The sequence below is a fragment of the Phalacrocorax aristotelis genome, chromosome 11, assembly GCF_949628215.1.
Source record: "Phalacrocorax aristotelis chromosome 11, bGulAri2.1, whole genome shotgun sequence".
Classification (NCBI taxonomy): Eukaryota; Metazoa; Chordata; class Aves; order Suliformes; family Phalacrocoracidae; genus Phalacrocorax; species Phalacrocorax aristotelis.
In genome coordinates this window covers 17104131-17129790 of record NC_134286.1, presented here as the reverse complement: position 1 = coordinate 17129790, position 25660 = coordinate 17104131, and the positions used below count along the sequence as shown (strand labels likewise).

At 43.4% G+C, this 25660-nt stretch overlaps 1 protein-coding gene across 1 annotated transcript; it reads right to left on the bottom strand.

Moving 5' to 3' along the window:
- Window positions 1-525: 525 nt before the first annotated feature.
- On the bottom strand, window positions 526-20966 carry SLC25A43 (solute carrier family 25 member 43). Its single transcript, XM_075107115.1, has 5 exons — window positions 20608-20966; window positions 17382-17623; window positions 16215-16387; window positions 3985-4119; window positions 526-2898 (listed from the first exon to the last, which is right to left on the bottom strand). The coding sequence occupies exons 1-5, from the start codon at window positions 20877-20879 to the stop codon at window positions 2695-2697; spliced, it is 1026 nt and encodes a 341-aa protein (XP_074963216.1). The 5' UTR covers window positions 20880-20966; the 3' UTR covers window positions 526-2694.
- Window positions 20967-25660: the final 4694 nt, after the last annotated feature.

Below are 25660 nucleotides of genomic sequence, written 5' to 3'. Positions count from 1 at the left end.
GACGTCCCCCCAACCCCTCTGCGCCAGCCGGGTGCCGCCCTGAAGGCAATACCTGTGGTCCAGGCGGGAGCGGGGGAGGCTCAGAGCCTGCTTAACCTTCGGCCGTGCACAGGATCGAGCCCGACCCTCTCACCGAACCTCCGCAGGGACCCCGCTCACGGAGCTCTCCCATCACCATCCTGATGCCCCGGCGGTCAGAGAGCTCTGGGCATCACCTGGATCCCTTGCACCGGTCACACCGCTGAGCTCAGCTGTGGCGATGGTCAGACCGTCAGAGATGCTCTGGCACACGTACACCCCACCGCGTACCACCGGCCACCCCAGCTGCACGGCTGCATCCAACCGCCACTGGAGTTACGGTTCAACTACCTAAGAGCTGTCTCTGCAATTTAGCCTTGCTATTAACTGGTTCTTCATGATTTTATACGCTGCTGAAGTGCTTTGCTTCAGTGCTGCCTTAAATATCTTAGTGCTACCTTTCAGGGGATTTCTCATACATAGATGCGATCACACAAAATAGAGGCTCGGTTGATAAAAGGTTAGTAAGTGATTTATAGGTTGTAGGAGTACATTACAATACAAAGGTGTTACTAGCATACCAGAAACAAGTTAGAGGTCACTTTTTGACTCACTTGACTCTCACCAGGTTTGAAGAGCTGATCAGACATTCATATGCACCCACCACTCAGTCTTTAAAATCTATTTAGAAATACGACGTTAGTAAAAAACATACAGGCATGCTTGGACAAGGTACAGACACTCTTTATAAATCCGTTCCTCCCCAATGCACTCACAAGTCACATCTCCTTATTCGTACATCTCAAATAAGTCTCAGTATTATTACCTGCACTGTGCAGATGGGGAAACTAAGACATGGAGAAACACGTTCAGTAGGCAGGTTTATTAGAGAGCCAAAAGCACTTACAGCCTCCATGCGTCGCATGAGCCACCAGATCTGCCCTCTCAATTTTTGCTATCAATACTTGCGTTTCTTCTCTGAGAAGAAAAACAGTATGAAGTACCACGGCAGCAGAACCGAGCAAGCCCATTAGGAGAGGTACTGCAAGACCTCAGCTGTAGGGTACATCAACACTGAGTTCTAGGTGGAAGGCAGGCCTTACAATTTTTCCCAAATCTTTCTGCAAATCTCTCTCCATAGTCACAGACTGTTCCTGCATCGATCTGCCATTGCCTCATCCCGCTGTGACCTGGCCTAACTGAGCAGCTTCTGAGATTTACTTATTTCCACCCAGCAGGGACATAAATGGTACAAAACCACACACACAAAAAGCTTTGTAAACCAGCAGGCAAATCCTGTGCTCAGCCCAGGCTGCTGCAGCTAGAGCAGGAGCATAGCTGGTGTGCATACGCCTTACCGAGCTGCTGTGATTCACACGTTGCCACAGCCCGAGGCTGGTGGGACATGCCACAGAGGGCAGAACCGCCTTGCCGTGTGGACATGGGGTTAAGGTTTTCTATCAGAAGGCACTAGGGTGGGGGCTGTTCCATAGCCACACTTCTACAAAGGAACCAGAGCAATACCACAGGTCCTCAGGTATAATACCAAGATGATCTTTTATTGTCCAAAGGCTCCCTAGACTGGTCAGAGGCCTATCAATTGCACTGGCAATAACCTAGTGGTCTTGCAGAGAGGTTCCTATCTACAGAAACTATCTGTGGCTCCTGGATCACAGCAGTTAAAGTGCGAAAACCACAGGCGGTGCGCACAGTGCTATTCTGCTGGCACGTTCTGAGCAGCACAATAGGCCTGCGCCTATGCACAGGAACTAAAAAGTAGTTTCATATAAAAATAGAACTTTAAGAATACCAAACCAACATGATGAGGCTTATCACTCTGAAATATCTAACACATTTAAGAGCTGCATTTTTCAGGAAATATTCCCGTTAGGGAGCTTCAGGAAAACTACTTTTCAAAGCCTGAATATAATTCAAGTACATGCAGTAACAACATAGGAGAAAGGGGGGAATATTTTCTGGTATGCACTTAAGTTTGTAAGATTGTCATTCCAGTGTATTACAGTTCCTTTTGCACGTTACGATTCTCTTAGCAAAAGCACAGTTGCAGCAGCGTATTTTCATCTTTATGCCAAAGATTCATATAAAATTATTATTCTCAAGTAAGTCTCAAAAACTGAAGAGTGGATTCTGGAGTGTGACTGAACTGAGACTGATTCTGCATCAGCAGAATACCACATCCACACAGTATGATTAAAAAATATATATCTATACTTCAGTAGAAATTCACGCATCTATTCTAGTCTGCTTATAATTTTTGGCTGACAGTATCTCAGATTACTATACAAAAAACATTGGAATTTTCTTAGTATTTTTGAAGATACAATTTATAATCTCAGTTCTCTTGCCTTTCTGCAAGTGGTTTTATCTCAAAATGGATATTCAGTATTGAAAAGCACCTAGAATAATGTCACTTCAAGTCCCAATAGCATAGGGTTTTCAAACTAGTTGCACCTCTCCTCTTCAGTTTATGCTTGCTCTTCATATTGTTTATATCCATTCAGCAAATGAGATACAAGATTTATTCATCCTGGCACTGGTGTCTCAGTACTAAACCCACACAATCCACTGAGACGCTGGTACCTGTAGTTCAGCACGTCTTTCTTGCAAAGTTCCTTGAGAAAGGTAGCATGCGTGTCTGCAATGGACACTCCGATGTCAGTTTTCAAGAGGTGATTTCCTTGACTCAAAATTTTCCCTTCGGAGGAGCTTTAATTCCCTCAGTTCTTGTGGCTGTAAACTCTGGTCCACACCAGGAGTTAGCTTGTAATTTAAAGGAGATTCAATATAACCATTTCTGTACAGACAGACCCGCTTGCAGAATTCGAAAGTGCTAAACATAACACCGAAGTATGGGACAATCTGATAAAAAAAAGGCAACATAAGATAAAATAGCACTATTAGACTCACTAGTAGCATTCTTAGCTTAGATGTTTTGAAAAAGGAAACTTCTAGGACTTCAAATCTGATCTGTTAATAGAGCTGTGCTCATTTATATAAAATCAGAGTCTCACCTCAAACTAGGCTGGCACCTATAGCATGCTAAAGGCAGGATTTTATCATTGGTACATAACTAATGATAACAATATTGTGAGGAACAAGGTGTGTGTTAGCCTATAGATTATCACAACTTGTCAAATACCTAAGCAAATCCTAAGCAACCTCAGCAAATCCTGGTAGGAAATGTGGGATTTATTCTACACACAGCAGAGCGACTGAAAAATTTCCTTTTTTTGCCTCATGAAGAATCAGCAGCTCTGGTGCTGTGTGGCTTTACACCAGCCAAGGTAGGGCCAGGCACAGGCAGGCCATCGCAATCAATCACGTTGTCACTCAACTACCACTCATTAGCCAACCTGTAGCACTCCATGTAGGTAATACTCACCACGACCCTATAAAATGTATTCATGTAAACTAAATTGCCTTCTGTTTAAGCTACCGTACTTTATTTCATTCTTTCAACTCAGCAAGGGCTGTAGTAACTGATAGGCATGAATTAAATAGCCGGTCAAAAGTACTACTTTTGACTTCTGGGGAAGTGGCCTATACAAGTGCAATTTTCTTTACAGCTTGGTACAACATGTCAAATTACTGGAGCTCAGTTGAGAAGTAGAACTTGTTCAGCTGTCGTAACTGGATCACTTGCAATCCCCCATCCGTACCCTGGCTTGCGTGTTAGCAGCACTCCCTTCTCTATGGGCATTCAAATGAACTTCAAAGTGGTGACATCTAGAAGCCAAGCTTACGTTTGGGGAAATATGATCAAATCAAGTTACAAAGCTAGTTTATAACCTGCCTGACGTTATATCTGTTCTGTCATGGACTCTGTTGTCTATAAGCTGCTAATAAGTATAGAGGCACATAATAAGCTTTATAACCCCAACCGCCCAAAAGCGTGTCTTGATTACTTCAGGATAGTCTTTGATTGGGATGAAAGCAAAACGTCACCTTGAGCAGACTGGGCGTGAGTCCACTCCAAAGTCCGAGCACACCTTTGTTCTTCACAGTTTGCCGGAAACAGTCGGCCATGCCAGTAAAATGGACGTCAACTGCTCCGTAGTGGGGAAGCCAAGGACTCTGTGCCTTTTCAAGAGACATGCAGGAAGATTTAGAACAAGCAAAGGAAAACCAAAGTAATTAAAGATAATTATATTTTCCATTCTGGTACATAAGGAACACTTAATGCCAGGTTTCAACAGACTGATCTGGATTCTTCCGTCAACCCAAAAGAATCAGGTATTTTGCCTTGAAATACAAACTAAAAAGGGAGGGAATTCACTCTCTGATAGGTAAGAAAGAGAGCAGTAATTTCACACAGCACTTCCTTTCGTGCCATGTCACTACTAGAAAGAAAGCCCACCCTTGTGAAGACAAACCACGCGAACCAGAGCCGTGTAACACATCAGCCCCGCATCTGCTCAGGTCTGGGGAGAGGTATTTCACATTACTGGCAGCAGAGCTCCTATGAGAGGGAAGCTTGGGGCTGGCCCCAGGTGCCACACTGCCTTCCTGTAATTCTGGTCGAAAAGAAGAGTGTGCTGACTTCACTCTGGCTGCTGAGGCTGTGTCTGCACTGCAATGAGAAGGGCGAACTGTACTATCAGCTGAGCAGCAGCAGCACAGCAGGGATGGAAGAACAGAGATTTCGGCCGAGGCTGTATAAGCCCACCAAGGGCTGAAGGTGAGCAGTCAGTGCCCACGCTCCCGTACCTTTGCTACATGGTCAGTTGATCTGGATTGGTTAAAGTTAGCTTGGGAGCATCCTGCTGGACTGCAGCTACATTTCCAACTGCAGTACAGACAGTGTCCGTTCACATGGAGGAAGTGTAGTGGGTCATTTTTAACAGCAAAATCCTTCCTTCATTAATCTCCTACTGTGTTAGCACAGACAGGATAATGTGACCTTGAATAATCCTATCCTTATCCATCTGTGCACATGCAGTCATGTGTTTATTTTGCATCGTCAAATCAGGGTTTGCTCAAACACATGGCAAGTGACACTTCGCAGTCAGGAGTGTGTGGGGACCCCAGGACACAGGTTGATGACTTGGGCTTGCAAGCTGATCACCACAGGGCACAAGTTTGATAAAAATGGGACTTGTACAGTTACCTGATTGGTGAATACAGATATCATTCACCCCTCATTGATCTGAAACACCATGTGCTGTAGCATTTTCTCCCTCCCAGGCCAGACTAACCTACAGATTCTCAGAGCTGCTAAGCCTTTGACAAGCCTCTCATAAACTGACAAGTGGTGATGACATTTTCTAGATGCCTCGGCTATAGCATTTCAAATACTTGGCAACTTAGATGCTGGAAATGGACACAATAAAACTCATGATCCAGGTGTATAAGAGAAGTTGCTGATCAAATGGCTTTAATGCTGTTGCAGCCCCTTGCATTACTGGCAAGTCTACTGCTAAAATTTAGAAGCCAACAAAAAACCCCATAACACCCTACACACTAACTGCATAGTCTTCTTTATTAAAAAAAAAAAATTAAAAATCACATATGATTTTTTCCCCACTTTTTTGTGCATGATTGAAATGCATGTGAAATATTTCTGGTGGAAGAGAACAGGTAAAACCACACAGTTTCCTTTTGACAGGGCTTTGAGAGGTGATGTAGGGAAGGCAGCCATCTGCACTGAGAAAGAAGGCAACAGGCTTCCACAACGTCCTGATTTGTTATCTTCTGTATCCCCTTTATCATGTCCTGGCTTTTTTCCCCTATACAAGAGTAGGGCTGAGGATTTGATCCAAGGTCTTTCACACTTTAAGGAGGAGAGGACAGAAGCATTTGCTTCTCCCTGAACCTTCTCAACAGTGTACCTGGTTTTTAAGAGAGGGATCACGTTTGTCAGGGAGAAAGTATTTAAACTGTTCTAATTGCTTGTCCCTGTTGTGTCTCCATTGGCCTTGCTAACTCCATGGGGCTACATCTGTTTCCATAATTCCCAACTGCGGTGCAAGCTCCCACAGCTTCCCATTTTAGGACTCAGAAAGGCAGACATTATGGGATTTAACTGCTGTGATCTTACAGTATTACCAGCCCTGCCTTTGCAGGTAGTTCAAGGTAACAGAGCTAGTCTGGTAGCCAAGGGTTACACACACGTTCACTTATGCTCATTTGCCACAAGGAAGCTCAGCAGCCTGCTTGGCTCTGTTACTTAAGGAATGTAAGAGTTTAAAAAGCAATAGCTAAATCCAACAGCGAGAAAGAGAGAAATAGCTTTTCAAGCCTTAATCCACAGTTCGCGAGAAACTCCTGCACAAAGACTCTCATGACTGTAATGTAGAAGCTGCCGAGTGCTGCAACTGAGATTTCAGGGACCATTTCCACTAAAAATGGCGATATGAGCTCCAGGGATGCTTAGAAGAGCACCCAAATTATGTAAGTATCCTTAAAAATGCAGTCATAGGAGAGCTGGATTCAAAACCCTGTCTTGCTTTCTGGACTGTCAGCCAGTTTCCACAAGCTTTTTTGGTAAAGGAAGTTATAGGCAGCCAAGCACTGAAGAGGGACAGGTTTCTTTCTTCAGGAAAGCAGGAATGCTGTTAACGTGCAATTCCCTTCCTTTTTAAGTCCCTTTGTGGTAGGCAGGGCATAGACTGCCAGAATTAACTGCATGAGTTTGATTTAATCCCCTTCATTACCGTATACATTGCAAAGGCACATACCAAAGGGTTTTGATTACAGTACTCCTGCCTACAACACCAAGACAGGTGACAAGCACACTGCAGGTTTCAGTAAGATTCTGCATGCGGTAAATGCATCCAGAAGAGAGTTAAAAAAAGAACAGGTAAGTCAAACCCCCATATTTCTAATTTGCCCAAGATGTTGACCTCTTAAGAGATTTACTGAAAGATTATTTATGGTAACATTCACCATGGTTACAGTCATCTTCAAGATTTCAGTCTGTGGAATGAAGTATACTTTGCCAGTCCTTCCACTTTACAGCACTATGTTTCTAGGACCCTAGGCACAGTATTGAAGTAAGAGTTGTCCACAGAATCTCAGAATTGCCTACTAAACTAAAACCTGTATCAGTGTGTAGTTAAAACTTCAGTATTTTGAAACACAGCTAAACAAAGTAAAAAATGTGTTAATAAAATAAAAAATTAGGAAGGCATTTCATTTGGCACTGTTTTTAATGAAAAAAAAATAGCTGTGAGGGTTGGATGGTTCTGCATCATCTAAGCATGTCTGCAACACTGCAACCCTCGCAACCGCTCTATATCTCCAGAGCCAGAAAATGGAAGTAACCAAACAGATCAAACTAGTTTCTCTGCCTTTTTTGCAGACACCTACTATGACATACAAATCAAACAGCTAATCTCATACCAAAAAGATCAGGTTTATGACAGAGACATTTTATACCATGCACCTCAAAGTATTTGTAATTCCTTTCTTTTGACAACCCTTGACAGAATGGGCTGCTGCACAGAAACCTGTTTGTTATGAACATTTTTAAAGACTTCCTCCGCCCCAGTTACAGCTCTCTCATACTGCAGAAGGCTGGCGATACGGTACAGCTCACTGCATGATTACACAGCGCCAAGTTGTTAGTCATAGTAGTAGAGGGGCTAAGATGCTCATCTTTTTACCTCTGATGGACAATGGGTTCTCTAAATGATTAAAGCATGTCAAATGCAGAATTGCTTCCATCTGCTCTCTCACAAGATGTCTTTTCGTATCCAGAGGCCACCAGGTCTACTAAGTCACTGTGATACATCCCCAAAGTTAGCACTCTATTTTGACAATCTAAACCCAAGAGAGACACATCTATATATATTTTAAAAAATCAACACAAAAAAATCTCAACTACTTGCACTCACACTTTTAAAATATAAACAAAATATTTAAATACGGGTGCCAAAACTCAAGGTAATTGTTGAAGTTAATTGTTACCTACCCGAAGACTCCTCAGACACCACCTCTCCCATGGCCTGCATCATGAGGTGACTGCCAGAGCAACATAGTCCCGTTCTGGGAATCAATCTCCCAGACCCTTATAAAGATTTCCCCTTCAATGACCTCCCCCAGCCCCTCTTCTCCTTATCTCCTCCTCTTAGGATTGAAGGAGGGACGTAGTTCACTGTAGCTGCAGTGGGAATTGCGCCCATCAAAAGATCAACCACTTGAATCTTCCCAAGGCTCACAGCAGCCCCACGGGGACCAAGCAGTGACCACTGGGTTAGGAAATGGCAGACGCGGTGGTTAGGCCACTTGAGCCTGCGCAGATACAAAATTCCCGCTTGCACTTTAGGACATTTTGGTTTGCAACTCTCTGAATTTACATGTTTCAGAGACTATATGGAAATCTTCCCTCTCAATTAATGTAATTTTTCTCCCCCTTCCCAGTTCATAAAGTTTGTTGGTACGAAGATTTGCTATTATTTATTTTTTGAGTATGCAGTACTGTTGGCACAGAGTATGAAAGATCAACTAGCAGTGAATAGCTTCTATGGGTGGTATGCTATCCTGATGGTAGATACCGTAAAATTGCTTGTTATTTACATATTTTCAAAAGATTCAGGTGTCCTACACTTCTGATCAATTTGCACAGGAAGGCACTTTACAACACAGCTCAAGAGTTCACGCTCTTAATCTGGAAGCTAAAATAAGAAGTCTTTGCAGTCTGGGTTAATAAGGACACATGCAACAGGCAAACGTAACTGTAGTTCAAAGGAACCTGAAGGACAGACTGCAGTTTAATTCAAGCTGATGTCACTACAGCCAACAGGAATTTCACTCAAGAGAAGGCTGAATGCTTGAAAGAGCATTTCATTCCACTCAGATAATAAAAAATTAACATGTAACTAAGTATTAATATTGGGGAAAAAAGCATACATTCTCTTGGGCTGATCAATCCTTTCTCCTGGAAGACAGCCTTACTCGGTAGTCATTGTCTTTCCTGTGTCAGTGGTTTGGTAATGCTAACTTACTCCTGGCTAAAGTCCACCAAAGGTATTCAGGCATGTAGGAAGGCAAATGATGAAAAGCAATCAGGAGGCAATCGGTTCTAGAGCAGCACAGCAGAGCAGCTGACCTCCAGCTTCCTGCACTCTAGGAACATGTTGTCCTTTCCTCTGTAACCTGAATTGGGGCCAAATCATCTTGCCTTTCTGAGATCAATGGCACCAAATGAGCAACACAGTTCACTGCTTGCTCAAAAGTTCAACTGTTGGCTTTAAACACACCATTGCCAGGCCTGCTGCACCCTGAGGCTTCACAGTTTGTTGCAAAATTCCTCTTTTGCTACTGAACCTGAGCTTTCCCTGCTTTTAACACCTGCAGTATGAAGAAATCTTTAATACAGAATATAGAGGTTGTTTTTCTCAAGGCAGTGCAAATCCCTTGCATGGACACCTCTGGGTGGTTTCCGAATGCCTTGCAGTGGTTTAGCTCAATCCTTACAAATGGGTGCACCATTTTCACACACATTAGCACTGGCTTATTTAATGCTGCAAAACCTTAGGCAGACTAGCTTGGTCCCACACTTCACACAGTGAATAGCAAAGCTAATTCCTGCAGCTCCTGCTGCCTGGGTAGGAACTGGGGAGAAAATTAACGTTTTACAGGATTTGGGCTTTACAGAGGACTTATTTCCATTGGCCTTATGTGGATGAGGTAAGGAATAACACCAAACCAAAATAAATCAGATATAAAAGAAGAGAGCGTCCATAAAGTTTTAGCTCCTGTTTACAGAGTATTTTGCATAATTAATCACCTTACATGTCACAGGCTCATCTTTCTAAGCACAGCCAAATAGATACAAGGGTCTCCTGTATAAAAGTGCTCGTTAGGGGTAACAGTGACAGCTGTCACTCTGGAGACATGACGGTCACCTGCTGAAAATTATGGCTACAATAGTTGTGTGTGCACAGCAGTGTACCCTAACCTGTGTCAGGCCCAGTCAGCTGGGTGAGCTTACTGAGTTTAAAAAGGTGGGCGGCGTTAACCCATCTGATCTGCCCCAAAGCAGATTAGAGAGCTCTTGTTCATACCACACTGACCACAATGCTGCAGAGGCTGTAAGAGGCCGGTGGCCATGCTCAGCGGGCACTACCAAATCTAGGACTGGGAGCACAGTGGCTGCTTCAGTGTCTGGGAAAGTCATTCGGAGAGAACTGCATTCTGTCCTCCCTCAGGCCTCCTGCATTTCAAATGGATACAGTGTGTTTTCCTGCTTTTCTTTGGCAGACCACTGTGCTGCAGTGCAAAGCTACTGCTGTAATCCATCTCAGAGCAAGTATTATGTACTTCTCACCCCACAGCTCCTTGGATCAACAGGGTTAAAGACCACTAGAGGTAGCATGAGCTGTCATGAGGCAGACCTGATTGTTAGATCAGCCCAGTGCTGCTTCTGGTTCCTAATTTATGATTCTTCCCTCTTATCCACTTTTTCCACTGGCACTATTGAGTGTTTCAACTTCACAAGCAGTTTTCTCCTGTGGAAGACTGGGGATGTAAGAGAAATGCTCTTGAGGTTTGTTCAGACGCACAAAAGCTGATCTAGGCTGTTACAGAAGGCAAAGTCCATCTTATGTTCCATAGCTTTTTTCAGGCATGTGTCTCAATCATTCACTGGACCAAGTACTTCCCAAAGCAATATTCTGCAACAGCCTCAGAGAAAGTGGTATAAAATCTCTTTATAGCAACATCAATGAAACAATAAAAATTCTGGTAGCTCAAAGCATTTACACATAGGGAAAAAGAGAAGGAAGGAAGGGATTTTACCAAAACCAGCATCTGACATCTGTTACCTATTTGCTAATAATTAGAGGAGCGAGGCTGGTGCCAAGTTCAAGTACCACCCAGGGCATCGAGTCCTGGCTGATGCCTAAACTCCAACAGCAAGGAGAAGGAGAGCATGAGATTATAGGGAGAAACAAGAAAAGTAAGAACTCACATTGCGGTTTTGTCTCTATCTGTGCACTTTTTTCACAAAGCTTGAAGGAAGTTAATATCTCTGAAACCTCCACTCCTCTGTCAAGTTTAGTTGAAGCTGGGCAGCAGGACCAAAAGTTATTGGGGACAAGGACAGACAGCTAGCAACCATATAAGCCTTATTTCCACAGGAAATCAGACTAAAAGTAGTAACATTGCTCCTTATTTGCTTCCACACTATGGAACTTGTCAAATGGCTCCATCACTGAAAATTTTCAAGGCTCAAGCTCCCATGCCGTTCACGATTAAAGGGTCTCCCTGCACGAAGTCTCAGAGCACGTACGCTTTTCAGATGTCGTGTGAACCACATGACCCAAAAAGGATTTTTTATTTTTAAACCGGGTCATGACTCCAATAACTTTCACATTCCCAGCCGACAAGAACACAGATCTCACAAACAGCAGGGAAACCACAGCTTGAGAGCTTTCAGAGGCTGCCATGCCAGCACCAGTGACCATCTCCAATGACAGAGCACTCTTTGCAAGTTACTCATGTTTAAGCAATGCAGGAGCACTGCCTCCTCATTTCAGCAGGGAGAAGGTGCTTTTCTAAATAACATTTATAATTTTATTTTCCAAAGCTTTGTTTATAACCCAGCCACTGGGTTCTTGCTGCACTGACTTTTACCATACGAGGAACATAGTTAGGGGACTACTTTTAAATAAATACTTAGATAACAGTAGTCCTTTTAAAAAGAGACTTCATTATCTCCTTTAACTGACTTCAGACTAGAAATGGGCCAATAGGGCACAATATTGCATTTACTTTAAACAGGCTACCTCACAAAGGGAATGACCGCTTAGCTTTCTCCAGGTTACTAAAACCTCATAGCATTTACACTATTTACAACAGATTTCACACTTGCAGAGCAACTTGTGGCCCAAAGAACCAAAAAAACCCCAACAACAACAACAACAAAAAAATCACATTGCAGATTGATAGGCAGCCGAGGCCTCATTCACTTTTGTCACTGAAAAGAGGCTACTTCTTGGGTGATGCATTGCAACAGCCTACACTAACCAAGAACAGCGAGCCTGTTTGTTTATGGCAGTGGAAGGAATGCAAAGCCTGGATTTTAAAACAGGAAGATCGCTACTATTTTCCACAGAGAGATGTCCTCACAACTTGAGGTTGCTGTGCAGTCAACACCAAAAACGTGCTGAATCCTGCATGTTACTAAAATTACATTAATTCTATATTACAAGGGTTTGATGGTAAAGCTATACCTGAGTAGCATTTACTGGTGAAAGAGAGTTTCCAACAAGTTTTAGTCACAGAAATGAAAACAAATTATATCATCAAAATATGTGGACAGGACCGAGCTTCTGCAAACCATGCAAAGTCTGTTCATGTTAGCAGGTGAGGAGTAACTGCACAGTCGATGGAGTATCTGTGAAACTTCAGGGTCATCTTTGTGCATTTTGCCTAACAAAACTACCAAAGTCACAGGTCAGTTTGGAACGAAGGCTGAGAAGTGCCAGCCAGGGGTATCTGAGCCTACCTCTGAGGGTCATGTGCACAGAGGGATGTGCCAAACTTGGGTACTAGGTTTGCGCTGACCATTTGCATGTTTGTACATTTTCAGTTCTACACATAGCCTGGGATCGGTGTCATTCTAATAATAATCTTCTGTATGGCACAACAGCGCTAAATTCATCTTCCCTTACTGAAATGCCAAAACTCAGTCCACTATGCACTTATGAAGGTCATCATAGGCAAAAAGATGATGTGGGGAAGTGGGAACATATTACCAGTGCTTCCCTTAGACCCAGAGCAGGTATTTCCCCACTTTGGATAAAAGAAAAAAGGAGAGAGAAGAGAAAAAAGTGTTATTGTCTGCAAGTCTGCAAGGTAAAAGTGCAGTAGTGGAATATCACTTAAATACTGAATTTATCAAAGAACATGATATTGTGAGGTAAGGAAGGAAGCCAAGAATAGCAATTGGAAGAATATAAAGATTGGTAAGTTTTTGTTCAGAAACTGATATAGCATAAGAGTGAGTCAGGAAAGCATTTGATATAGAACATCCCTTTGAACAACCCTCTCCTTCACTAGTCCCCTTCTACAGATGCACAACAATAGCCATATTTCCATGCTGAAACATGCATACAGTACCTCTTAATTCTCTAACATGCCAATCAGGAGCAAAGTGAAAAAAGGAAGACAAAGGAATAAAATTAGGATAAGCACAACATAGAGGACACACATATTCAGTAAGACTCACTCATATTAATTAACATTAAAGAAAAACATTCAAATATATTTAGCAAACACAGCATCTTTGTCAAAAAAAAAGTAAACACGATAAAGATAATTCTAATAGCAGAGGGGGAAGCAGCCATGGTTACAGAGCAAATCTGACATCATAAATCATCACCAAAACACAGGAAGAATTGTTCATTGACAGTCAGCTCCTACTCCCACAAATGTCAGTGGCAGAAGCTGCTGATGTCAGGAGTGTAGGATTCAGATACGTAAAACGAGAAAGGGTGAAAAAAATTATTACAACTGAGATTAAAAATAACACCTTATCTTTCCTCCCATAGCAGAATTCATTTTCTAGTCTGTGCAAACATTTCAAGTGTTGTCTAGATGAGGAGATGGATGGAGCTAACTCTTCGAAGACTGCTTAGTGTCTCACGTAAAGATGTGAGCTGGATGTTCTGGTCTCAGGCTTGTACTCCATCCCAGAATCAGAGAAGACAGCCTTGCGTCCTAGTTTCTCAGTTTTTGAAGCTCCTGAGACTGCCTTACAACTCCCTGATTCCCCATCACCAAGAGGTTCACTGGAAAAGTCTTCTTTGGCAATATACTACCTCCATCTGTCAGATCAGTGGGACAGAGGGAAGGAAGAAGAATCTGATACTGACCTCTGCAACGTGCTGAGTTCCTCTTCCTACACAAAACCAGTGTTCATTGCTTCAAAATAAAGCCAGCATGTCCCTACATGCACTGCAGAGCACTGACACCAGGCCTGGGGGTAGCTGAAGGCTTTGGTATACCCCTCTTTCTACCAGCTAGAAAGGTGAATCACTGAATGGAGACTGATCGGAAGATGAATTCTGAGAAAAACTGTCATCAGAAGCATCTGCTTCAGTTTTCTACAAAACCTTGAAATGCCTTGAAACTCTTTTTTCCCCTTATTTACTCTTCTCCTTTCTAGGTCCCTTTGCATGATACCTTTCCTGGTGCTGTCCTAGACATTTCTCTCTAACTGCAAACTGAACAGGCCAGCAAGTAAGCCACAAAGCAGAGCTGTCCCCTGCAAACCTGGTGCTAACTGTGAAAAACAAACTTCTCAGATGACCTTAGATGAGTTCCAGTGAGCTCTCAGTATCAGCTTGGGCATGATTTTCAAGGTCTTTTCTGGACAAGCCTCCGTGACTTATGTAATTTCCAGTACCAAACAAATTATGGGCTTTCACATCTAGGCAACTAGTTCTTCTGAAACACCTTTGCCTTTTCCCATGCCTTCAGAATCAATCACCAAACAGGAGGTGTTTCTCTAAGCTTGGAAAAATAACTATTCAGTTGTTGTAATGCATCTATGAGGAAGAAAAACTCTCTGTTGAGCCTTTTTTCCATCCAAAGTATTTTTAGCATACGCACTTCGCCCATATTTAGGCAATAAACCCAGTTCCCTTCTTACTTCTGTAAGTGCCAATCAGATGTTCTAAGTATCCCCTTGGTGAAAGAGTACAGCCTAGTGGCAGGAAAATGAAAGACTAGCCAGTTCCACTTCTCTACTTGCCTGTCAAGACAAAGCTTGACACAGAACTTAACACCATTCTGGTTACAACTGAAAGTTACTTTTGAACTGATTATGAAAACTGACTGTTCAAGTAACTGATATATCAACAGAAAAATATTAAAAGGGAAACAGCACAGTAAGTGCCTTTCTTTTCTTTATTCTTTAGGGCAAGAGTGTTGCTGTGAGCCTAAGGACGTAAAGAAAAAGACGACTTGTAAGGAGTAATTGCTTTTATTAGACCCACTGATACAGCTGGAAAAAAATGATCAAGTTTTCATGCTCAGAATCTCTTTCTCACCTGAGACATTTTATGAGATACCTGATGAAAGGGCTCAGCTTACACATCAGCTACACGAGCTGGCCTAATAAAAGACATTACTTCTCCTGCTGAGGTCCTCTGTTACAAGATGGAGGGAGGGCAACAAAGGCTTCTGTGCCACACACCACTGGATCTGAGCCCTGTCTGAAAAAGGGAACCTGGGGAGCAGGAGAGGGGAATTCACAGTTTCACTAACGTTTTGCTGGCTTGTGACTTACCAACCAGGCTACCACCTGATAAGCAGGACATACAACGCTGCCACACCAAGTGACTGCTTTTTTTATAAGATCACAAAAGCTTCCCATAAATCTGCAGTCCCATGAACTAGGCTGGAAGAACAAATTCATATCCCCCAGAGAGCCACCAGACAATGATTGCTATTCACTGTCACTCTACTGATTAAGTTCTAATGAAAAGTCAACATCATCAAATGAATTACGTCAGTGAGATGGAAGCTGTGGGGTGGTGGTTGTTCTGTTTTTCTCTTTTAAATCATTGTTACTAAACTTTCAGGAGAAAGGATCAGCAAGATAATATAAAATGATATAGTAACCTGATATAGCAACTCTCACATTGCTGATGTTCCAGGAAAGCAGCAGCGCCAGCAACTGGGAAGTCACTTGTTAGCCAGAGGACTCAGAAATAAGAGCGAGGATAGTTCTGACCCTTCAGACTTAATACCTGCTGCTGAAGTTTCTTGTGGTTGCCAGCACATAGGTCAGGCATAAATGGTATACACGCAGGCTCTGAAAATGACATGGATTTCATTCATCCTGCCTACCACCAAGGGGACTGAATGCCTGTATTTGTCAGAAGGTTTGCCAATTCTGAACTGCAAGAATTTGATGGAATCACTATGAAAAAGAAAAGAAAGCTAAAGACACAGAGTTTGAGAGTATACAAATATCCCATAACAGTACTTGAATCCTTCTTAAAAAGTGTAACAACATTCTTGTAATAATTTTCAGACTTAACCCCTTCCCCTAAAACCAACAACAACAGAAAAAACCCCCAAACCAACCGACCTAAACCAAAGCTTCCCTAGCTTACTGGTAAGAGAAACAAAGTGGCATTCATGATCATCTGGCTAGTCTTGTCCCAAGCTCCTGCAACAAGTACCTATAACAATGAACTAGTAACACGAATGCTCTGTACCTGCATTTTCCTCTTGACAGTCTCAAAGGGGAAGGAAAGTGTCTGTGCCACACCAGCTGCAACACAGCCATTTATGAAGTTCTGAAGAGGAGTGAAATGAACTATGGGTTCTCGCCAGATTTTGTCCAGATTGATGTAAACAAAGAATGAGCCCGCAGAAAACGGGACAGCACCTAGAAAGCAAACCAGACAGGTTTACATCAACATGCCGTACACTAAGAAAACAGAGCTGCTCATCACATAACTAGAAAGATGGGATGAGCTGCTGCCAGTTGACACCTCACATTGCTCAAACCTCATCAATATTTTGAGGAGCTTTACTTTTTAGTCACTGGTTTACCATCAGACACCCATATTGTAGCATCTCAATGTGCTGATAGTGGCATATATTTACATATTAAAATGTGCATCTTGTCAGAATTATTAACTGCTTTAGTCTCATGACAGGTCAGCTCTTTCTCCTGCTTCTCTCTTTTGTGACAAGCTCTTTCTTCAGTCCCCCCCAACCCTCGCAGCTGTACAGGTAAACAGAGTTGCCTTTTCAGTCAAGCTGATGAGGGATACTTCTGTCCTCTTTTGCTTGTTTCATGCTCTCATCAATTTTGTAGTGGGATTATAAATTATTATTATGATGCATTTTTTATAATGTCATAGTGTGAAAAAGTGGACGCAAAGTTAAATGGCATTTTAAAAAGCTATGGAGAGTAAATAAGTAATTTAAAAGTCATTTCATGTAAAGACAGAATATCACTAATCTTCACTTTTCACATCAGTTATACATTACCGCTCATACTGGTTTCACTGAACAGCTAGGGAGGCACTCTCACACCTAGATAGGAATTAGGAACACTCTGTGTGTGTGTGTATATATATATTTTTTTTTAAAGAGTTAAATGGTGGAAATCTTGCACCTGAGCACAACTAGATCCTCTATAAAAGAAAGAGAGTATTTTGTTGAACACTTAACTGTACATAAAATGCTACACAGTTGGTCATAATTTGAAGAAATAAAGCTGCAGCAGAGGTAATCAGTATTGTCGCACCTTGTAAATCTACATACCTTCTACAGAACAACATCACTAGCTCCTTTTGAAATCAAGTGAGCAAATGAATGCACTACATAGCTGCAATAAACAATAAGGTGATTTTTCCCCATTATTATTTTACCTAATATAGCTGGTGAAACACCACGGTAGAGTGCAAGGAGTCCTTCCTGATGATAAATTTTGTAAAAAGCATGAAGAATTCCTTCGTAAGATGGTTCCAGTCGGTTCTGCACAATGAGCCGTGTCTTAATTACGTCAGTGGGGTACGTCACGATGGTTGCAACCATGCCAGCCAGACTTCCTGCCATGATGGCTCTCCAGTGGGAAATATGACCCAACTCATCCGTGAAAAGTATAACAAGTCTAGAGTAAACACATACAATAGGTACTATTAATGGCAGTATGAACAAAACACATGAACAATTAAATCGAGAATAATCTGCCTTAATTTTTCTGCTCACAAGCCTCTTCAGCAGCAGGAGCTGAAACTCTAACATGTATTTCATCCAAGACCTTACTGTATATAACACCACACAAGCACCAGAACTTCTGTGAAACAGAACCTGTGAACGGGCAAGCATGAGCAGAGTCCAAAAAACATGCCTAAAAGCCCAAAGAGATTTTGGGTAAAGCCACACTGTGCAGGAGTGCAGAAATGCAAAAGCTATAGTCAAGAACTAAGTCAGGGACTGGAACATATAACTCTGCAAATGCAATTTGCTTTGATTTTAGTGTTACTGAGCTAAAATACTTCCACTACATGAAAGAGCTTTTTTCAAGGCAGCTTGCATAGCTCTACCTGCACCACAGTTCCCAGCACAGACTAAGCTCACACAGCCTGAGCTGTGGTACTGTGCTGGAGGTCCAGAGCACCAATTCAACAATGAAAAAAATCTTCAAAGATATGGAGACCAATTGTTCAAACAATTTGTTTGTTTGCTTTGCAAGAAACATTTAAAGTAATTTTTGACCACAGAATCCTCATTTATATTTCCATCTACAGGATGAAAATTACCATGACTTTTAAGTCTGCAAGAAATTCTCTGATCAGCAGTCATCAGTTAGAGACACTGGTCCAACGCCCCCAGTCAAAGCTGCCATGTAAGAAATACGTCCATAACATCATCACAGGCCTTCTGAGAAGAACTGAACCTTCCTCTGTGGCTTACGTTGGGACAGAAATGTCCCCAGGGATACTCTTCTAGAGAAGACTTATGTCCAGGCACTAATTTGCTCAGGAGGTTAAGGCTAAATTTGAAATTGAAGCACCGAGTTTTAAAGGCTAACCTACAACTCGTGCATTTGTGATACACAGGAGGACTCTTTGATGTATGCAGGGCACTCCTATATCAGGGAGAAGTGTCACAGAAGCAGCAAGAAGCAAGGAAAAGACTTGAGAGGGAAATCTTAGCTGTAGGTGAAGAAACTTATTATTCTATTTTGGAAGCATTAACTGAACTACCTAAACAGCAGATTTACATTTAAACTACATGGTGTTACCACATCCAGAACAAAATAATTTTCAAAGATTTACAAGTCACTGCTTGCTCAGCTGATGTTTTTTCACATGAGCGCATGTTTTCTGCTGCATGACAGATCCCTGCCGCTACATGTCTCATGCCCTGGAGAGAGTCCAGAGCAGAAAGATGAGCCAAGCAGAAGCAAAAGGGCATAAAATTTTTTTCCTACGTGTCTTGTACAGTCCCTAAAGCAACACAACCTGATTTTCCTGTGCATACGCAAATATGTGGGGAGGTCGGTGGGATGTCTCTAAGCGCTACCCGGATAACACTGAGCCTGTGCACAGCAACCGCAGACAGTGCAGAGTCAGCAAATCCCCCCTTCCCCAGCCAGCTCCCCCGGCACCACCACTCCTGGGGCTGCTGACTGTGCTCAGCCCGGGTCCTTCTGCATCTGGCATTGCTATTTACTTAAGTTACCATGTAACATTTCTCTTTCTGTGTTTCTTGCCTTTATATAGACCATTCTTTCACTAGAAAATACAGTAAAAAATCCTTAAATAATATATCCAGAAATATGTGGAGGCAGCTTTTATTTAATGTCCTGGTAGTCTACTTCCAGTTATAATTCAAAAGAACAAGAGACAAACTATAGCCTTGCAAAGGGAATACACCGTTTCAAGCTGAACAAACAATGAAGTCTTTTTGCTTAAAATCAACCGGTTTATACTGGTGCAACACACTGACTCTTCCGGGAACTTTAAATTACGTTTAAATCACCGTTTCTGCTTTCCAGCTGCCATTATCCCTCCCCTTGTTTGACCACCGCGTGCATTACAAGAAAGACACAACAAAGCTGCCCGATTCCAGGGTCGCTCCATCGATCATTTCCTGAAAGGCGGAGGCAGAGCTGGGAGGATGACTCTTGCTCAGCCCGATGAATGACAAACCCCAGCAGGCTGCGCAGCGTCAGCCCGGCGAGCGCCGCAGCGGGCGGGACCGGCCAGCGCCGGCTGAGCCCGTGCTTCTCCCCACCCAGCGCAGCGCACGAACTGGAATAACCCATCGCCCAGCTGGGAGGAAATGTCAAGTGCATACCATGCACACAGCTGACCTCAATAAAAAAAGAAAAAGAAAGAAAGAAACCCAACCCGCAAAGTGGCAAAACACGCTGGTGCGTGCCAACAGGCAGGCGTTCCTTTCACAGGCTAAAAGATACTGGCAGCGAAAGGGAACCCTAGGAAAGAGCGCGGGCCGGCGGAGCTCAGCCAGCACCGCTCCCTGTGGATCCTGCTGCAGCCCTTCCCGTGTTTACCTGAATTTAACGCCTGTGTGCTATCAAAAGCAAGATCTTAAAACCAAAAATGTCGCGTATCGGCTTCAAAACCAGTCAAATGTGCATAACAACTGCCGCATAATAGGGTAAAAGGTTTGAATCACGATTTCGTTATTTTCTTTGATACAGAAAATATAAATACTTGAAAACGTATAAACGAATAAAATAAATGGGTTGCAAAGAACAAACATTGCAGCCACAATTGAAGGTAGCGCTGTAACTCCATTTCGAGAGGCTGAGCAGAAGAGATTTAACAGTCTATCAGCCCCTCAGCATCTGAAGAACACCTACGACTTTATAAGCAGCTGCTAGCACATCGCCAGCCCCCAGGAGCTGCGACACGCTGAATAAACTAAATAAATGAAGTTATTTGCCAAGGTAAGTCTTTGGGGAGAGGAGGCACACAAGTGGCTACAGCCATCCAGCCGAGAGAGACTGAAGCGCTCCTAGGGACTAAGCTCTCCACTTTCCACCCCCCTCCTCGTCGGCAAGAGCCGCGCAAGGCCGGAGCGGGAGCGGAGCCCTGTCCCGGGCGGGGGCCGGAGGCTTACCGGCGGGAGGCGGCGATCTGCAGGGCGCTGTAGGGGAAGAGGCGCAGGCAGGCGGTGAGGTTCCCCTTCCAGAGGGCCCGCGGGCCCTCGGCGCGGCACAGGCGCAGCCCGGCGCCGCGCAGCCCCCGCCGGCAGTGCCAGGTGCCCACCTGCGCCAGCACCGTCAGCAGCTCCAGCGGCGCCGTCAGGCTGAGGCTCAGCGCGCCCGCCAGCCCGGCGCAGCCCAGCCGCTGCAGGGCGGTCACACGGCCATCCCGCCGCCAGGTGGCCATGGCTCGGCTCGGCGCGGCGCGGCACCGCCGCCACCACGGGCGCCCGCAGCGGCCCGGCTCAGCCCGGCCCGGCCCGGCTCAGCCCGGCCCAGCGGGGCGGGGCCAACGCGGGGGGCGGGGCCGCCGCGAGCCCCGGCCGCCAGAGGGCGCTGTGACGCAGTATTACATTATTTGTGTTAGCGCAGCACTAGCACCCCCCACCCCGCCCCCAGCTGCTCACGGCAGTGACTCACGTGCATACAGGACACCTCCCTCTGTCCTTAGAATGAAACATATTCCCACCGCGGTCACATGCACCCACGGGTTACTGTTTACTCCCTGCGCTGTTAGCTGAAAATACCGCTTCCTACATAGGGAGTTCTGCTTTGGAAGCCCCGTGCGCTGATGCTGAAAGAGAGGAAAGGTGTGAATGTTGTTAATAAGATTTATGAGGTCAATTGGTTCAGGCTTTGTTGATGTGTCACCAGAGGAAAGGGGGAAAAGGCATGGGGAGGGGAGAGAAGGAAGTGCACAGGAGGTAGAGGTAGTGGCCAGGATCTATGGAGTGAGGAGGTAACAGCTAGTAAGAAGACAGTGGCAGTGATTTGTTCCAAAACGGGATGTCTGCTCTGTTTCTTGTAATTAAAAAAACAAACAAACAAACCCCAAATCGCAAATTGAAACCTTAATTCTAGACTTAATTCTTAAGTCTACATTCAGCACCTTTTACAGTGCAACCAGCTGAACAGTGTAAGAAGATACCTCTTAGGCCACCTTTGGCAAGAATGCTCTGCTGCTGATCCAACAGAGTATTCCCAAATCAATAAAAGAGCTAAAAGGCACCTCTCTAGTTGCCAGGAACTCAACTATTTATGGCATTGTATTTCCTTGGTGGGAAGAAAGTGTTTAATCGCCAGGGAGGGGGGGAAACTCAACTATTTAAAGGAAAATTTTGAAAAAAGAATAAATGGCTATAAACTTGCTATACATTAAGACTGCTTGGAAACAGAAGACTTCTAACCATAAAAGAGTGGAATTTCTTCTAGGGGTTTGCCTTTCTTGCTTGTCTGCACAAGACAAACCTCAGCGTAAGGTTCTTCCTGAGCACAGGATTTTTCCATCCAGTCTTCCCGTTTCCATTACTCATTTTTTTTGTCAAGTTTTTATGTACTCATTCTGGCTCATAAAATGAATCAGCCAATGACCTCAGCCTTGCACAGCACAATCTAATCCATAGAGAAGTTCAACATAGTTCAACAAAGACTAATGTAAGGAGCGCAGCACAGGCTGGGATCTACCCAGCTGGGGAGCAGCTCTGTGGAAAGGGACCTGGGAGTCCTGATGGGCAACAAACTCAATGTGAGTGAACAGTGTGCTGCTGTGGCAAGGAAAGCCAACAGGATGGTGCGTTGCATCAACAAGGGCATCGCCAGCAGAGATAAAAAGTCATTCTCCCACTCTACTCAGCACTTGTCAGGCCACAGCTGGAATACTATGCTTGGTTTTGGACCCCACTATGCAAAAAAGATGTGGACAGGCTGGAGTGGGTCCAGAAAAGGGCCACAAAGAGGATCAAAGGGCTGGGCAGCCTGCCATGTGAGGAAAGGCTGAGAGAACTGGGTTTGTTCAGCCTTGAGAAAAGGCAGCTTAGGGGAGGCCTTACTCCAGCATTTAAAGGGTGGCTACAAAGAAGATGTAGGCTCCCTTTTTACAAGGGGTCACATGGAAAAGACACGGGATGATGGGTACAAGTTACTCCTGGGGAGATTCCAACTGGACACAAGAGGAAAATTTTTCACAATGAGAACAATCAGCCATTGGAATCGTCTCCCCAGGGAAGTGGTGGATTCCCCAGCATTGGACACTTCTAAGGTTCAGCTGGACAGGGTGCTAGGCCATCTTGTCGAGATGGCACTTCTGCTGAGGAAGGTTGGACCAGAATATCCTTGAGGTCCCTTCCAACCCAGTATGCTATGATTCTATGACTCTATGAAGATGGTTGTTGGTGTGAACTTGTCTGTTGTTTTTTCTCCTGTGTAAAGGGACCTGCCAGAATAAAACCAGCCATTTAAAAAAAAAAAAAAGGATGTCACTAGTAGGATCTAAGATTACTAAAAATGAGTACTTTAAATTGCAGCTTCTTTTCACCATTTCTGCCAGCCCACTCAAGTTTATGTTGTTTTTGTCCTACTTAGTTTCCTGTATCTCACAAGTTGTCACTGCAAAGACAACCAGAGCAAATGAATCCTCTGAGGGAACTGATTTTGTCCCTTTTGTTATTCATACAAAAATACCTTTTGATTACAGTTGGATACTGAATTTCATTGAACATCCATTTATGTAGTCAAGTCCTTTGTAAGAGCTATTCTGAAGACAACTTTTATTTCCTAGAAGATCGCTGTGTATTTCTTTATACTTTGTCTTGCGTAGTTCTAGTTAATAAAGAACAATGTACCTTGTCTTTAGCTACTACTTAATTCTTTAGTCATTCCTACATTGACATCATCCTGCATTACTATACACCTTTTAATCAATCATGCCATCTTTGAAATTTGCCTCAGACACCCTTGCAGTGAAAACATCAAGTTCTGGATTGCTTTTGGTGGGGGTTTTGGAGTTGGGTGGTTTTATTTTTTTGACTCTGCAAATAGTTCGGCCACTATGAATGTGTTGCTTTAGGAAATTACCGCTGTGGCTACACCACCACAATCAGCACAACACTGAAATCTGTTACACGCTGGTTTTATTAGTACAGGTTGTGTTGGAGCTTGCCATTGTTTCCTAAATTAAGTTAATAAATTCAATTCTACCCTGATACTCTCTTCCTCGGGCATGTCAGTACCTAATAGGAAACTTATGAGATCAGGGAGGGAGAATGAACAGAGCTGCCAAAGAATCCACTTTTCTGCCCATGCAGAAAAACTTGTATGCCCCACATATGAGTTAAAAAACCTATAAATTTAGTGCTGCTCTGAGGTGTTCAGTTGCCACTGCTTTGCAGGACATTTGCTGGAGATTCGTAGAGCACAACATGCTCTCGGTCCATTCCTTCATTGGTGGGGGGAAGAGAAGCCGCTCCAGCAAGCAGTTGGGCAGTCCGTATGACCGAGAGTGAAAATTAGCAGATTTGCCTGTGATAACCCAGGACATCTGTGACCGAGCCAGAAATAGAACCTTGCACTCCCACTCCTGTGACTTAATCACAAGCCCGCCTTTCTGTACCAAGAGCGACTCACAGTGCCAGCTGGCTTTGTCGGGTGTAAAGCAGACTTTAGAAAAAGGAAGCGACCAAGTAACTTCTTGAATCTCTGAGTCTATAACAAAGAGTTCATGCTAGAATTAATGCCATTGATACACATTCTACACATAGGTCAGAAATGTTATGAAACAGAATTATATTAAGAAAGATTCTGTATTCTGGACTTTCTGTATAAATTATTGTATTTCCTCTGGCTGGACAGCTTATGTTCTGGAAATCTAATTCTCCTTACAGCCCAAACTCACCTGTTGGATTAAAAACTCTTTTTTTTTTTTTTTTAATAGCCTCTAAGCACAATCACCACTTAGATACAAAGTATTTCTGAGGTAACCTTATTGTAGATTAAACCCATCATCATACAAGCTGATGAGAAAGTCCTGACAGGGAAGTTAAACATGTTAAAAAATCAAAATACCACCAGGTACTTTTTAATATTACCTTAAAGAAATTTAAGTTTTCTGTGCAGCAGGCCAGTGGATGGCAGTATTCAGCCCATCATTCAGTTGTTTTGGGATAGAAAGTGTGTAGGTGAGCTGCTTCTCATTCAATAACTGATCACATCAGTATCTAGGGGAAGAATATTTCAGCAGTCCACAAATTAGTTTCATGAGTAAAACCTGCAATGACAGCCATCTGCAATTGTTTATTGTTGTATCATTGTTATTTATGAAACGAAACTACGCAAGTTTCATACTGTCCCTTGGATCAGGTCTTGGTGTTCTATTTCAAAATTAAATACAAGACGGAGGTTTGATTTTTCCTATTGACTGTACAACCTAAAGGCAGAGAGATACATAGTCTCAATATGAAAGTTATCGTAGCTTTTAAATTACTTGAGCAGTATGTAACATCCAGACATAATTCCTGGAATGACATCACCAAGCCACAAGCAGAACCATAGCCAAGACTCTTACTTGCATGTACTTAAACACACTTCAGGCCCAAAGCTTCTTCCAACCATCTCCCTCCCCAGCCTATTCCTGAAGCTCCCAGAGAAGACGTGCCTATGTGCACTGGTTGCGAGGCTTTAAATCAAGCCTGTTTGAAATGTAGGAGGTTATGATGTTGCAATCTCTGTGTGAATGCTCCTGTGACTGAAAGTTGATTTACTTCAAATCCACTTTAGCTAAATGAGAATAAACCCAGAATAAACAAAAAGCACAGAGGACAAAACAGTCCATTGCACTAGTTTTGCCTAAACTGATTTTCAAAGACATCACGTGACTAGTGCAGGCAGGGTTTCACCTTTCCTTGCTGTCCAGTTTTAAGAAGAAAGTTTTTGTAAGAGTAGAGCAAATGTGGGGTCTGCACAATCTAGGTAAGTAGCAGATGGGGTAAAGCCTAGAAAACTGGAGGTTGCAGAGAAAAGTGTAACTATTCTGCAAGAGGGAGATGTGGGATAGTTATGCCACTCAAGATCTCTGTCTAATGTCTCAGACACTATATTTTGCATAAAACAAGATAGCTAAAACTGGCTCAAAACTGTATCTGCAAAACAACTCCGTATTTCCTTATTGCCTCTAGAAACATCAAATCTACTTCT